The sequence below is a fragment of the Falco punctatus genome (genome assembly GCF_963210335.1).
Source record: "Falco punctatus genome assembly, chromosome: 1".
Taxonomy (NCBI): Eukaryota; Metazoa; Chordata; class Aves; order Falconiformes; family Falconidae; genus Falco; species Falco punctatus.
In genome coordinates this window covers 76,773,245-76,788,932 of record NC_137580.1, presented here as the reverse complement: position 1 = coordinate 76,788,932, position 15,688 = coordinate 76,773,245, and the positions used below count along the sequence as shown (strand labels likewise).

At 40.7% G+C, this 15,688-nt stretch overlaps 1 protein-coding gene across 3 annotated transcripts in view; it reads left to right on the top strand.

Annotated features, from left to right (window-relative positions):
• The window catches only part of FBXW7 (F-box and WD repeat domain containing 7), a 216,423-nt gene that overhangs the window by 183,117 nt on the left and 17,618 nt on the right, over positions 1-15,688 (top strand). For all 3 annotated transcript variants that reach the window (XM_080384885.1, XM_080384884.1, XM_080384886.1), the window contains 3 exons: positions 2,375-2,457; positions 5,448-5,589; positions 12,711-12,845. In XM_080384885.1, the coding sequence (XP_080241011.1) occupies positions 2,375-2,457; positions 5,448-5,589; positions 12,711-12,845 (360 nt within the window). The remainder of the gene's footprint in view (positions 1-2,374; positions 2,458-5,447; positions 5,590-12,710; positions 12,846-15,688) is intronic.

Sequence of the window (15,688 nt, the reverse complement as noted above, 5' to 3'; positions counted from 1 at the left end):
GTTTGCCGCCCCCCCCACACCCCACACCCCCCCTTTAATTTTTTTTTTTTATATACTGCAATCTCAGTTATTTCGACAAACAAACGTTGTCTGGAGGAGTTGTGTTCTCCTAGCGACAGATTAAATATTGATGGGGATGTTTGCTCGGCGGTTTCTGTTTTTCGGTTACACAGATCCCTTACCGACGTTTAAATCTTGTCACTAGAGAAAGTTTTATCTTCTTCGTATGGTTAAATGACGTTTTTTGACCGTGTATTTACTTGGCACCTTCTGAGATGCTGAAAGCCTGTCGGTGTGGTGGACCCCGGGAGAAAGTTCCCTAAAATACCTGAAAAAAAAAAATCAAAAAACAACCAGAAGAATTGGGTGAAATCACTATTAGGCAACGGAACAGAAATCTGCATATTGTTTTCCTTGCTAATGCAAAAGAGTAAATTACTGTAGCAGCTTGTGTTGCTGCAGGCTTCGTACTCCTAATTTTCAAGGTGTGCTTTGGGAAGACTGCATCTCCCTCTCATGGGAAGCAGAAGAGGAATACGGTGGTGATGGTGATGATGATGGTAACCTCTCAGAAAGGCAAACTGGAAATAAATAAAATTTTCCCTTTATCAAGAAGAACCCTTTCTGAAAAGTCTATCATCAAATATTGAGATTTATGTTCAAACATCTTCCTTACGCTTCCAGTAATTTTGATGCTTTGCCTGCCTAGCACAGCGATAAAAGATGGTACCCGTTATTTTCCAGTGATGCTTACAACTGGTTTTCATGGGGGGAGGGGCACAGGGGGCTGCTCCTCCCGGGGCGTGGGGAAGCGGCAGGGGTGAGGGTGGTGGTTCGGCGGCGCTCGGGGCGCTCCTGGCTGAATGCTGCTCTGGTGAGATGCTGCTGGGGAGCGTCCCGCGTGAGGCAGGAGCAAGGAAACACGGCTACAAGGCAAGCTCTTTGGGTTGCCTCATAGCCGTTGCTGTCAAAGCGAGACTAGTTAATCTCCGTTCGCTTTTCCTTTGCAATCACTATAGAAGCAAAACACAAGATCTTCAGTGACTGTTTTGGGGGAAGGCCATAAAGGTATTTGAAAAGTAAAAAAAACAAACCAAAAAACCAAAACCAAAACAACAAAAAAACACCAAATGAAAAAAACCACCCACCCAAACCACAACAAAAGTATATGGACCATAAGCTTTAGAGATTCCTGGGGTTTTGTGGTGTTCTCTTTTTAGATAGGTAGAGTGATACAGGAAATGCTTAAATAACAATGTTATAACGTAACATTAAAAAAGATCAAATCAGTCACGTAAGAAAGATGCCAACTTTTAAACCATTGTCTTAAATGTGGTATTTTTTTTAAAAAAGGAGTAAATAGTTAAACTAAAGCCTGAATTGTAATGCAGGTAGTTCATGTATTTTGCAGCTCACAGTTGTGAACAGCATAAGCATTCTTCTGCTGGCTGAAGTGCTCTGGTGTATCATGTCTTAAAAAAGGAAAACCAACAAAAAGCTCAAGATATTGTGTTTGGCATACATGTGTTTCACTGGATCCAAAAGCCTGGGGTTAAAGATTACCCAGATATGTAGAAAGTAATCTTTATTTGTCTGAGTGGATAAATACAGTTTTCACTGCTTTCCAACTCTTCGGTAATTTTTGTAGACTGGCTTCCCCTTGTAGCAGCTGCCCTGCTCATTATTTGGTTTTGATCATACCTAATTGCAGGTGACGTTTAGGACTTGAGGTGTAGTGGTTTTCATCCTTACCCTTCTTGTAAAAGTGTCAGTTAATCTGTCAGTCAGTTTTACTGCAGTTTTATAAATGTTTTCAATGTACAACTTTAAAATAAAAGGGTAAACAAAAGAAAAAATATATTTTAATTACTCTCTTTTTTTTTTATTAGACTCTAATATGAATATTTGGTTTATAATGCAGGCAGGCTACCTACAATTTTAACCATTTCTGTGAGAGTCCTGAGAGGCTTAGCAAGGAACCTGAACACAAACAATGAAGAGGTTTGGTTGGTTTAGTTCTTTCCCTCCCCTCCCAGGAGAGTAGAGGGAAAGCAGCTTAGTAAATAAACCAACGCAGAGTTCTGTGAGTTTTCTCCACGTTTGAAATTTGGTAATTAAAAGAATGGCATTCCAATAGATTGTGGACCCTAAAACAGCAATAATATGTACATGCACCATATCACATGTCTATCAAATATTGTTGAAGCTAGAAAGTCAAGTGCTGCTTTATGTCAACTTGTGAGTGTTGTCAACTTTGTTGAAATTCCACGTTAAAGTGAAAGGTAAAAATGGATTATTGTTACAGAAGTACACGTACATAAGGCTGGTCATGTAACTAAATCCCTGTTGTTACTCTTTTTCCCTCACCTTGCAGATGAAGAGAAAGTTGGACCATGGCTCCGAGGTCCGTTCTTTCTCTCTGGGAAAGAAACCCTGCAAAGTCTCAGAATACACAAGGTAATTATACACAGTAACAGATCACTGGATCCCAATTCTTGTGTAAATCCCGCCTTTCCAACTGCTAAGCCTGATTCATGGCTCCTCTCAATGTTAAAGCGCTGTAAAGCAAAGAAGGGGTGGTATTAGCATTTGTATATTGCTCAGCTGATGTAAATTGTGTGAACTGAAGATGAGTTTTAATGAAGTAGCCAGACTTGCATTTCTTCAGTTGAGGTTTGTGTTTCATGCTAAATATAGCATGCCCATTTACTTAGAGACTTTTTGAGGGCTGAAGCCTTCCTGGGAATAAAATCAATCAGATTTTGAAAAAGGGACATAATGATAAACCCTAAGACTATTACAAACTGTGATCAAATGTATCACTTCGCTATGGTAACAGGAACGAGGGAATGGAAATTTCTGTAGGCAGAGCAGACCATCTGATCTTAACAGAACACGCACGTATCTGTTACCCACAAACCAAAGTATTACGGGCTCTAGTCTGCTTTCTTACTACTCCGAAATGGTACCGGCTCACAGAAGTAACTGCTGCTGCTCCGGTCAGATGCTTTGTAGAGTAAAGCACTCCTAAATGTGAAGGCAGCGGTAGGGTGAGGCCCTGGCTGCACGCCTCCCAACTGCAGTTCTTACTGTATAGTTGCCATAACAATTGTGCTCGCGTATCACGCTGCTTCCCTTCCTCTTTGAATTTGTACCACTCTATGTTTTTTCCCCTGTTAGAAATATCGGCCCTCCCACAAGCATTGCACTCGCCTCCCAAAGTTGTCTGGGGGTGTAACTCCTTGTGAACACCCTATAGTAGCGTTCAGTCGCTAATGGCTCTGTCAAAAGTAATTTATATTGTATTTCCCTTCCTTGCAGAGGTTTATCAGGTGACGAGGAAAGAGCTAGGACAATGTGGGGAGACGGGTGCCAGGGTTGCTTTTCAGATGTGTAAATGTTGTAGTAGAGAAAGAGGAGCGATGTCTCGTTGCAGAGAAGCACGTGTTGCAGCTTCCATATCTCTCTCAAGCCTCCAGCTGGTAGCTTCTCTGGGTTCCTAAATCAGACTTAATGGAAGAACACTCTTGTTGGCCACCAGTTCTTTGGGTGACACACCATTCTCTGCGCTCTCGTAAGAGCAAACAGTTCAGCAACAAAGAAAGTTAACGCTTTTCATCAAGCGTGTCTGTCGGGTTCAGGGGAACCGCTGGACTCCATCTTCCACGGAAACCTGACTGGCTGTTTCAGGGGAATCAAAACACACAGGAAAAATAAAGCATGAACAAAAACCTTGGGGTTTAATCTCAGGTCAAAGGAAAGAGGTTCCTGTTTTGAATAACTGTTTTTGACTGAGAACCAGTTTACAGCAGGAGAAACTGAAGTGCAACCTGTTCTGCTGGGACAGGCTCAAAGCTACGTATTGCTCAGACTCGGTGTAAGCCAACGTTAAAAGCCTTATTTTGGACCATCGGTGCTAGGCCTTCTGCTGGATCTCTGCACAGGCAATGAGAATGAGTAAATCTGTAAAACCAGATTTTATTTTAAAAATACCATTGACATTGCTTGGATTTGGAGTCATTATCGGCATAAACGAATCCTTAAATAACATCCGATCCTCTCTCTTTTAAACTGTTTGACTTTATTTAAACAATTAGGCAAATGATGCAGTTCTTGTGCCTGCTTGTTTCCATTTTCCCTCGGATAAGACACTCTTTAAAGTTGACAGGCCTGATGAACTGTCTTTGCATATAACAGGTAAAGCCAGTAAATTAATGTCATTAAGAGAATCTTTCATCTGTGAAACATTGTTTTTATATTGGCTTCTGTTTCTGTTACTACTCAGTAAAATTAACAGTTAAAAATAAGCCCATCAAACCAATCTTTACTTTTCTTTACCGGTTTGGGTAAATGTTAGGACACACTGTGATTGTCCTTCAGAACAAGGAAGAGTACAGTGAAATATTTGTACAGTATGATGAGATAAATATGAAAATGAACCTGTCTTGCATCATTTGAAGCTATTCCTGTAGCCACTGACAAGTCAGTTAAACCCTGGAGCTCATACCTACTAAAAAACTCACAAAAGCAAAGGGTTTTTTGGAGTTCCACACTGTATTTAAATTTTCATGCTTGTGCAAACACTACTGGAGTTCCAAATTTCCTGCTAGGGAATACAACTTGGATATTCTGTGAATGAAGTACTTTACATTACATAAAAATAAAGAAAACCCAGTCAGCTGTATTTCTTTAGCTGCTTAATAGCAGCTTAATCCCTGCTCTTTTAAAAGCTCCATCCCATATGAATGAGCCGTTTTTTAACATGTCAGAATGAAAAAATAAAACTGTAATTCAGAGGGCACCTTTGGCTCCTTTTCCCTCTTCACCTTTAATTCCTGTGTCACTCCATCAACATTCAAACTTTAAAAGACTGTATGGAGTATTTCGAAGCCCAGTTCCGAACCACTAAGCCGCTAGAACTGCTTTAGATTACTAGCTCTTTGTCAACAAAACATATTAAGGGCTAAAAATAGATACTTTTTTTTTTTTTTTCTGTTTGGCGATGAAGCAGCACTAGCACGTTTCATGTACAGGTGAGACTCTGAGCTCTGGCTTCCTCCGTGACCGGTCAGGAGGCACAAATGCAGCCCAGAAGGAAAGGAAATAACTCTGGCAAGGAAAGGAATATATAAACCTGCCTCTTTATATAAAGACAACCTGCCGGCCAATTAACAGAGTGGTAATTTTTCAGCTTTGAAAGGTGATCCCCATTTTCCCCCCTAGCTGGAGGATTGGTACCGTAGTGGTAGAAGCAGGCAGATTTATGAAAGTGGGGGAAGTGACCTCTTGAGCAACCAGCAGAACAGTTTCTCATGTTACTGCTTTTGCATGAAGTTAAAGAGTTGAAGTACTGGTTGCAAATTCTATACTAGATTTTTCGTTCTGCAATAGACTTGTAAATGTTCCTTCATGTTTTACATGTGACGCGCTTTTTATTTGTATCATAGTACTACGGGGCTGGTGCCATGCTCTGCCACACCTACTACTTTTGGGGACCTGAGGGCGGCCAATGGCCAGGGACAGCAGCGTCGCCGCATTACATCTGTGCAGCCACCAACGGGCCTTCAGGAATGGCTGAAAATGTTTCAGGTAACCAGTGCTTAGAGAAATAAACATCTGAAGCAGCTTGCCTCCACAACTGAAGGAAGAGGTTGCTTCAGTAGAAGGCGGTCCTCCTTATACCTCCCAGAATGTCATCGATTTTTGTGTACTGTTGCAAAAACAAATGGGCATCGGCTTTAAGGAATTGTTGTTCTCCGTTTCAGCTGCTTGGTGTAAAGGTTCACAAAAAATAACTGGCTTCTCGGGTTTCTTGGTAAAATAACCCTTCCTGTTTGATGCTTTCACATTTTCTACAAATTCTGTCCAACATGTAACAGCTGCCTCCATGGCCTCGAGCTAACTTGGGATGTTTTCACCTGGGGACTAGTGAGCTTTAGTGCATGCTTTGCCTCAGTGCAGGTATAACACTAAATTTTTCATGAGTCTGCTGTCTTCTAAGAATAGAAAGAAAAGTTTAGCAAAGATGGATTAAAGGGAGACTCAAATGTGTATTTTTACTGATCTTTGTGTACTGAATGCAATGTCAGCCAGTACGAGTGTACACAGCTGAAGGGAGGGGGAAAGAGGCTTGCTGTGTCTCCCCAACAGCCTTCAGCAATGCCCAAAACTTCATCTGACCGAAGCAAAGGTGTGAAGGACAGTGCTGTGCATCACTTGCACAGGTCAAAACTGAAATCTGTATGGACGCCAATCTGGTAGCACCTAAACCAGTTTTGTGTACATTAATGCCAACAGTTTGGAGCAGGCCTCTGCTGCTGTGCATAACCTGTAGCGTGGAGATCTCTTTACTGTACAGTTTTGCTCTGTATTTTTAAGAAGTAGGGATGGGTCCTAGTCAGTGACTGCAGAACGGAAATACTATGTCTTCCTACCTTGATTAATAAACTGTTACTTCTGAAAACATTTTCCAAAGGAGCATGTAACTAGTATAGGCATTGTTTCTATTACTGCAGCAGGCAAAGACAGAAGAACAATATTGCAGACAGAGTAGTGAGCCCCCAGCTTTGCAGGCAGAAGCGTGCTTTTGGCTTGATTCATGCTGCTACATAATACCATTGATCTCAATCACTGTCAGTTCTGAATATTAAATTGATAATGTAGAACTCCTTCCCTCGTTATTTTTACACATTTATAATGTGCTTAAAACAGTGGAAGTTTGGAATTAAGTTATTCTCATACACAGCATTCAGTTTCTTAAAAATACTCACGTTTAATTATTATGATGTATCTATATTCATAGAAATAGGGTTTTTTAAACCTTAAGAACCATATTTGAGTGGTACTTTGTACATATAACACAATACTGCATTGTATCTTAACATTTTGTAGTGTTAAAGCCTTTGTACTAGCAAAAGCTGTTTTGTTAACTACAATGTACAATGCGTGGTTTCTCACATAAGATTGCTAGTTATTAATAGTCACATATTTTTAAAAAAAGGTTATGGAAGGCTGAAGCGTTTGATACAGTGGCGCAGACGTGCTTGACAGTAAAAGCAGTACTGTTGGCTGCTTGGCCAGGATAAGGAAAAGCCTGTAAGCCCATGAAATTTTGCCTGTAGTTATTGTTTTGGGGTCCAAGATTTGGGGTTAGTAATGTAGAAACCACACTTTAATAAATGCATCATTAGAGACTTCTGACTTCTCAAAATACTTTTTTGCTGTACTAAATGCTGATCTGTCCTCTTGACAAGAGAAAGAGGCCTCTCTGGCGTAACTGGAGATCGTTGAGTAGCACTTATTGATCACTTCTGTCACTGGTAGTATTTATTGTATTCACAAAAGAGAGTCCCTTATTTTAGAACCAAAAGCTTTCCGAGTCATGTAGCTGTATCTCAATGTTGCATCTCCTTGGCTAATGCCAAGCCACCTCCTTTTCTGTGTGCTTATTTTCCATGTGAGTTTTATGAAAGGGGCAAGTCTGAAACAGTCAAATGATAAAAGCACATTCTTGAAGTAAGGGGAGCTAGCTCTGCCCAAGGGCAGGATTAAATGACATGTGTAGCATCGTTCTTGCAGCACAAAGTTTTTCCTACACAGAAACAAATGGGAGAGCTTTCTCCTTTACGTACTGTATGCCTCCTAAGCCTGCTTCATAGCACGATCTTGTTTTATACAGAAATGCATTTCCAGTTAGTCTTAAAGTGAAATATCCGTGAGCGTGTTAGCTGGACACACGTTTTCTCTTTCAAGTAGAACTATCCTTTGCCATAGAAGCTGGCAGCAGCAAGTGATGCCCAGTTTGTCTGAGGTCTCACACCTGTATGTTGGCCTCCAGTGGTTCTGCTAAGTTTTCTTTTCAAATTAATTGCAAGACCACTCTTCAAACGTTAAGAAAACTTAAGATGGCCTTTAAGGTTGGGTTTCTTTAAATTTAATATGTTACTCCTGCTGTTATGTTGTATAGTTGGTCTAAGCCTTTTAGTTTGAAAGTGACAAAAAACTAATGCAGAAAGGAGAAACGGCTGCACTTTCCCTTTAAAAATGAAGATATATATTGATTTCAGTGAAATGTTAGCCTGGAAAGAAAAATAGAAAAGCTTTTTAATGGGTTCAAACCATTTAATTTCTTAAAGGCCTATTTATTTTTTCTGTTTTGCAGTGGCTCTTGGCTTCAGGTCCTTTTAATATCTACTATGAGATTTTTAAAACTCGGTGCCCAAGTGTATCTTTACAAGATATCTTCTTCTAGAAGAAATTTTACTTTATTGGAAGCAGAATATATTTTTTAAGTCATCAATTGTTTGTCATAAGGAAAAGAAAATCGCCTGCATGCTAAGTTCAGTCAGAGATGGTACTGCTTTAAGAATTACTAAGTACTCTCTTAATTTTTCCTACTTCACATACTTACAGTTTATTTAAGTAATGTGATAAAAGATTTGCATTTTCTTGGAATATTGATGTTGAAAAGTTGTTCCATACACAGTAATTATAGGCAATCACTTTGAGTCACTAGTGAATGCTATTATTTTACCTAAAATTGGAAGGTTATTTTTCTCAGCAGTTTAGATAGTGTCCAAAATGCTTTTGTCATTTCTGGCTGGCAAGAGTACTGTTCCCTGCTTTTACATAAGTAGTTGGCTAAGCCACCTAAATTCAAATTACTTACCGTTCTCCATTTCTTACTCTTCCGTAGATGCTCATGAATACATAAATGTGTGACAGAGTAGTCCACCTCTTACGTGAAGCGGGCAGTAAAGATTGTATCTTGACCAGCACTGCAGCATTTTCTGCTCTGTATCTTGTGGTGGGACCAGGTCAGGGGTTTGGTGGTTCCATCCAACCCCTACGCAAAGAATGGGAGGGATCCAGGCTACAGCTGCACACCCCTTCTGGCTCGGTCACCGTTACCAGTGTGTTTCAAAGGAATTGTAGAGACTCAGAGCAGATCTCCTGATCATCCCCGCTTATTGCCTGTTGGTTTGGGTCTCAGGGCAGTTTTGATCCATGCAAACCAGGCTCCTTTCAGAAGAAACTCTTACGTTGTCGAACCATAGTGAGGACCTAAGGGTCCAAACCAGCCCCTGCTCCTCTAGTCAGGTTCACATCACCCAGGGGCCCAGACTGGGCCATGGAGATGGGTTAATGTGGGGGCTTCGGCACCAGCCGCTCCCAAAGCCCTCCTGTTGTGACCAACCACTTGCTGATGTAGACGGTGTTTGTTTCGGTGGATTTTGCTTCTGTGCTGTTTCTATCCAGGCCGAGATACCTGTGAGGTGGAAGATGGCAGGGTTCTCGGTAACTGGTCCAAGAGTCAGACAGAAGCAAGCTCCAGAAAAGCCCTTCCTGCAGGTCTCTGTAATGAGAGCCCTCCATTAACAGAACTCGGTAATGGGGAACAGCACCCTGAAATTTATCATAGGTGTCCTAAATATACCGATGATAGAAAAAGGATGTAGTTTCTGCAAACTGTAATTGTACAAATCGGAGCTGGGAGATGAGACCTGTGCAATACAAACACGTAGGTCATGGAGGAGTAGAGGTGCAGAAATGGAAGATGATAAAAGGACAGGTGGCCAGCCAGGCAGGAGGGATGAGGTGGATGTTGTAGAAGTAGCAAAGGTATCATTTACGTTGATTATAAAGCTGGTTTGCGTGCCTGAGAAAGAAGGGAAAGACATTTAAACATAATAGCAAGGGGGGAAAGGAAGGGGTAGTTTTCAGGCAGATAGCACCGTGGTTGCAGGAACTGCATTACTGAATGTGGAGATGGTACGGACCACCGAAGGGCCTTGGCTGGAAAAGGAACACCTCCCTGAGATGGGAGGGAAGAGCGGGGAGGTTTGTTTAGCCATCGCAGATCATTCAAAGAGCAGGATCCGTACTCCCTGCTGGTTTTCCAAGGGGTATGTGAATGAATCCAGGAGTTACCTTTTCTAGGGGAAGTCCTGCCCGTAATAGAAGCTTTATTTTAATTTTACATTAAAACTTAAGTTTTGAAGGCAAGGAAAACCAATTAAACAAATGCATTTTAAAGATAAAGTGTGTTTTTTACAAGGATCTTCAACGTGAAGGGGAATCACCTGTTAGAAATCCAAGGTACCCGGACACTGTACCACATGTCTTGAAAGTCTCCGGTCATCTGCAGTGTTTGAAACTTTGCAAACTGTTTGGCACATCTTTTTTTTTTTTTTTTTTTTTTTTTTTTCCTTCTGCAAGATTTGTTTGCTGTTGTTTCTCATCAAAGCCACAAATTTATTTCTTACCCTCTCTGCTCAATGTGCTACATGCAGGTTTTTTGCAAATGGATCAAGCTCTGGGGCCCAGAAACAGTAATTTACTAGTCTTGCCTTCGTTAAGGCAAACAGTTGTGTTCATCTGGCAAGGCTTCATCCCAGTCTTCCATGCCAGACTTTTCCCTCAGAGACCCCTTACCGACTGTAGCTGGAGGTTTGTTTGCTGAAGTGAAAGACTAAGGGGACAGCGTCCGAGAGAAAACATTTTGTAGCAGCTGATTGCTTGAAAAGAGCCTTAGGAAGCTGCCTGTAGCCATCCGCTACTGCTGAACGGGCAGATGGAAGGGGGTGCTGCTTTTATTCATTAGCATCTCTTTCCCCTTGTTGAATCTTCCCCCTTTCTGTTCAGATCTGTATTATATTTTAAAACCAGAAATGTCTAAGAGTAAGGTGGATTTCTTCATCAATAACATGTTCATGACTGCTAGCAATGTTTGCCACAAGAAAAAAAAAAACAAAACAAGCTCTTCAGGTTGAATTGTTCTAATTGAATAATGTATATCTGCTTTATAAATTAAGGGTAGACTGACCTTGGCAATTTATACTACAAGGAAGTAGCACAGGTATTACTTTCCCTTTCTTTAATTCTCCTAAATTCAAACACAGCTGACAAATGAGGTTAAAAATCGCAAATGTTTGTACCCAACCAGCTAAGCTCTGGGTCAGTGAAACAACCAGCAGTTGGAAAGTTGGTGAGATAACAGTTCTTCAGTGCACGATTTATGGAGAACTGCTCTGTCATGCAAATATTTCTATTGAAAGAAATTTAATAGAAGTTGTTTTATATAAAAGCACTGCAGCAATTTATGCTAAGACATTCATGTTTCTCTTAAATACTCTGAGGTATTGGGTATGAGACATGGAAGCCCTCATCTCATGGTGGCGATCTACAGATGCACATGTGGATGGGGGATATTTTCTTGCCAGCTTGGACCACCTTAGCAATTGCCAGCAGCGTGTGGACGGGCTCAGGTCGCAGGAGCTGCCCTCCCCCTCCTCTGTTAGGGCAGGCTGGCCGGGGTCTGCCATGGGTGTGCTCAGGGCAAGAGCAGCTGACCCGGGTTAACATGGGGAGCTTTCTACATGGTGGAAAGCCCGGGAGTTATCTGCTTTGCCTTTGCTTCCAAAAATTCCAGCTTCTCCTTCACCTGTCTCATTCTTCCGCGGAATCTGCACAACATACAAACATTGTAGTGTTGTGGAGACCAGAGTTAATTGTCAGAATCAAATCCAGGGAACAGAAACTTAGAGCATGAGTACTAAAAGTCCTGAGGTACATGTCAGATTAATACAGAAACCTTAATTGTAAGGTATCTCACCTTTTTCTTTCTTTTTTTTTTTTTTTTTTTGTTGTTGTTAATTTCAGTTAGCCTCTTACCATAACTGTAATATCATTTGTATGTGCTAATTTACTTGTAAATGTCACTCTAGAAGACATTCAGGAATATGAATATGAATCTGCTCTCAAAAACTGTGATGTCTCATTTTCTCTGTAAGGCTTTATTCATGCTCTAATTCTGTTGCTAAATCAGTTAGTGGTGGCTGTTGTTTTTTCCTATAGAAATTATTTTTTTCTTTAAATTGTTTGCACATAACAAATCAAAACTCTTTGATGAGCACAGATGAGTTTAAAACGTGCTTTTCAGATGTGCAGTGTATTCAGTTATTAATTTTTTTCTGCAAATGATGCTGCTAATTTGCTATGCTCTCAGATGAGTGCCTTATTAAAATCTTCAAATTTTATGGTGCCCATTAGTAAAAATGTGAAGTAAGAAAATTACCAATCAAAATTCCCTGTTTATTCAAGTGTAAATTGATACTTACAAAAATATACGTTGGTTTATAGCCAGGATTCTGAAATTACGGCATTGTCACTTAGGGACATACTGTAGTAATAAGCAGGCAGTAAGCTAATACCCTTTTAGACAAAGTTTCTTTCTTTCCTTTCCTCTCATTTCCTTTAAAGTTTTTGGTTTACCAGATGAAAGTTAGAAGTTACCATCTCACTTGAATGCACAATGGAGAAAGAGAGAGAGGGAGCGCGTTCTGTTGCAACCCCTTCATTGTCAGCAATGTGTGTGTAGATTTCATCAACTTCAAAAGAAGCTTAATTAATTTAATTATTATTATTAAATATTATTATCTATTTAGTTGCTAATCTGCATGTGTGTGTATAACAAATCCTTTCTTAGCTTATGAATCAGTGTAGTCATTTTGAATATTTTGAGTTGATTAACTTCTCATTTTTGTGTAATTAACATGAGCGTTTCTCTTCCTGGCTTTTTATACGCGTGTGTATCGGTCAACAAGGAAACTTAACTTGCCTGATTGGCAAAGCAACGGCACTGACTGATAGAAACCAAACCAGTCTGTTAAACTAAGTTTTTACTGTTTCTTCCTTGTTTTTTCTTGCAGAGCTGGAGTGGACCAGAGAAATTACTTGCTTTAGATGAACTCATTGATAGTTGTGAACCAACACAAGTAAAACACATGATGCAAGTGATAGAGCCCCAGTTTCAAAGAGACTTCATTTCCTTGCTCCCAAAAGAGGTGAGAAATACAGGTTCATGCTGGACTATGCAGTGCATCACCCGCCGCCTTTTAAAAACTTCCGTGATGATTGTGGCAGTGAGTTCTGCCAACGTAGTGATGTAAACTGGTGTCAGAGGGCCACAGTTTGGTACGCTGCCGTAAAATATGGCTACTGTCACGTCAGAGTAACATACCTTTATCCCTTGATAGGCATTTAGCTACCTGGAAATACAAATTACTCCTTTAAACAAAATCCCAGTAGTTTAAAAAATATCTCTTTATCTTAATTGGGCCAATTGTGCTTTTTTTTTTTTTGCTTTTTTGAGAACTAATCCTGTTAGGGCACACACACACAAAAATTTCCTCTGGATGCAAGACCTTTCTGCACATTATTCTGTAAGTATTTTGTTTAATGCTCTTAGTGGTGGGGTTTTTGTGAATGTCATTTGTGAATTTCTTTTCAACAAACCAAGCCCTAAAATCTCTACCCAAGAACCCAAAAGTAAACCCAAAAAAGCACATCTCACTAAGGATAAAGCCAGACACTAATTAAGCAGATAGCTCATAGTAAATCCTTTGCTGTAACTCAGATCACGTTGTATCAGGTTAAAGAGAAACTAAGATTTGGATTTCAGCGTGGGTAACTAAATGCTGTCCGCAGAAGAGTTAATTCTTGACGATCTCACAACTGGAACGTGAGAGTGGATATGAAATACTATAAACCCAGTTTGCTACAATAATTAAATGAATACGGTTTAGTTAATTTAGAAATGGTACTTCTGACCTTGATTGATTTTAGGGAATTGGAAATTGTTCTGTTATTTGGACTGGGGAGGAAGTCTGTTTCTTTCTGCATTCTGTGTTCTCCATGTGAAAATTTTCATGAGGGCTGAAGTCTTTGTAAGTCTCCAGTTATTTTCAGTTACTAACGCTTTACAAGGCAAGTTCTATAAAAGGTATTCTGGAGCTAACATTTGGTTGCTGTGTTTGACATGGTCTTACTACCTGAAGACTGTCCCGTATCTCTGTTCCTTGGCATTTTTTCTGGTACATATCCTATTTTTGAATACGTTGATGCACAAGACCCTTCTTTCCTGTTACATACTGTACATCTTCATGAGTCAGGAAGCGTCACCCTTCCCCTGCCGGTCTGGTTAGCAGTTGTAAGGGTTGGAAACAATTTATTCGATGAGTATGAGCTTAATGCACACGACACGAGAGTAGTATTTACCGAAGCGCTTCCTGTGGCAGCCGTCTGCATAAATGGAAAAGGGACTGGGGGAGGAGAAGGGTTTAGTGAGACCTCTGCCTATACGGTTGTCCTGTTTCTAGAGAATCTGCCCAGGGCAGCCTTAGTTCAGAACTGGAGAAAGGCAGCAAAAGTTTGTATTTTGGGAAGATAGACGATACTTTGCCACTTCAGCATGTATTAAGTCTGGAAATGTATTACAGAATTGATAACCGTACCTCACAGCTCAGTTGTCTTTGCCTGATTTAGTGGCAAAACCAATTCAAGTACAACCAGTGATCTGGTTGGGCTGTGACTAATGATCATGTTGTTATTTCAGTTTTAGCAATTTCTTCACAGAAAAGATAGGCTATTTAGCTGTAGAGCTTTCTTTCTCACGTCTCTCGACTGTATCGTAAGCAAACTTTAATTTGTTTGTTTTTTGTGAGGTTTCTTGCCTCTCGAAACCGGAATATTGTCAGCTGCTTAGCTTCACAAAAGGCTGACTTCACTAGTGAAGCTGGCTGAGATAATTTTTGCTTCCTAACTCCCAGACACTGTTGCCAAAATAAACAGAGTTAAACAAACAAAAAAAAACCCACCCAAAAACCATCAAGCTAACTCCACCATCTCCTTTCCTTGTGGAAGATCGCTCTTCACCCAGATCTCCTGAGTGGTGCAGTCCCCAGCTACCCAGGCTGGCTGCAGCTGGGGGGGGACCAGCTGAGCTCTGGGGGCAAACCCAAGTCGTTATGGTCAGTAATTCTGTGAACAGAGTTCCCTGCCAAAGCCAGTGTCCCGTGAAAACACACTCTCTCGAGTTGTCGCTCCACATTAACATCTGCAGCATCTCCAGTGCTGCTGGATGGAAGCCGTGAGTGCATTACCTAACCAGAACAAGAAGATGATTTGGACGGGAGGGCTTTTCTTCAAAAACATTTTCAGCAATGCAAAGACAGTAAGTTAATAGCTGAATAATCAAGAAAATGTTTGCTTTCCTCCTGAGGAAGCATGCAGTCAAACAATTAATCTAAAATGAATACTCCTCTGTTTTCTTGCTGAGACTTTAGAAATAATTATTGAAATTACTTGTTTGTGAAACCCAGGTCTAGAAACCAGCAGACTAGGAGTTTTGCTGAAATCAGCCACCCGAGTTTTGTTGGTGCTGGGTGTGTGAGTTAAGAAAAAGGCGAGGGACTGCGTATTGTCGGGTACTGTTAACACTACAGCATAGAGTGGTCCGAGATACAGTTGAGTCAAAGGTCAGATCTTTGCTACCTGAAGTTTTCTTATAACCAGATCCATGAGCTAAGACAAAGGGACGTCATCTTCTGTGCACCGCTAATCTCAAAGTCAACTGTGGGCTGTGTTGACCCTTGAAGACTATGTGGATAAATATAGTCTAAAATAAATGTCACCCATATGTAACCTGTTTTAGAATCGGTTGGCTCGCAGGTTTTAATTCACACCATCTTAGCAAGCGTCCATATCTGTATAGATGGGACAAGTGATATTTAAACAAACTCTGCTGTCAGTGAAGGAACATCCAGCAAAAATGGAAAGGATCTCTTTCAGAGGTGAGTCTTGCTGCGTGCAGGGCTACCTGATGTGTGTGAGCAAACAGCACTTCTTA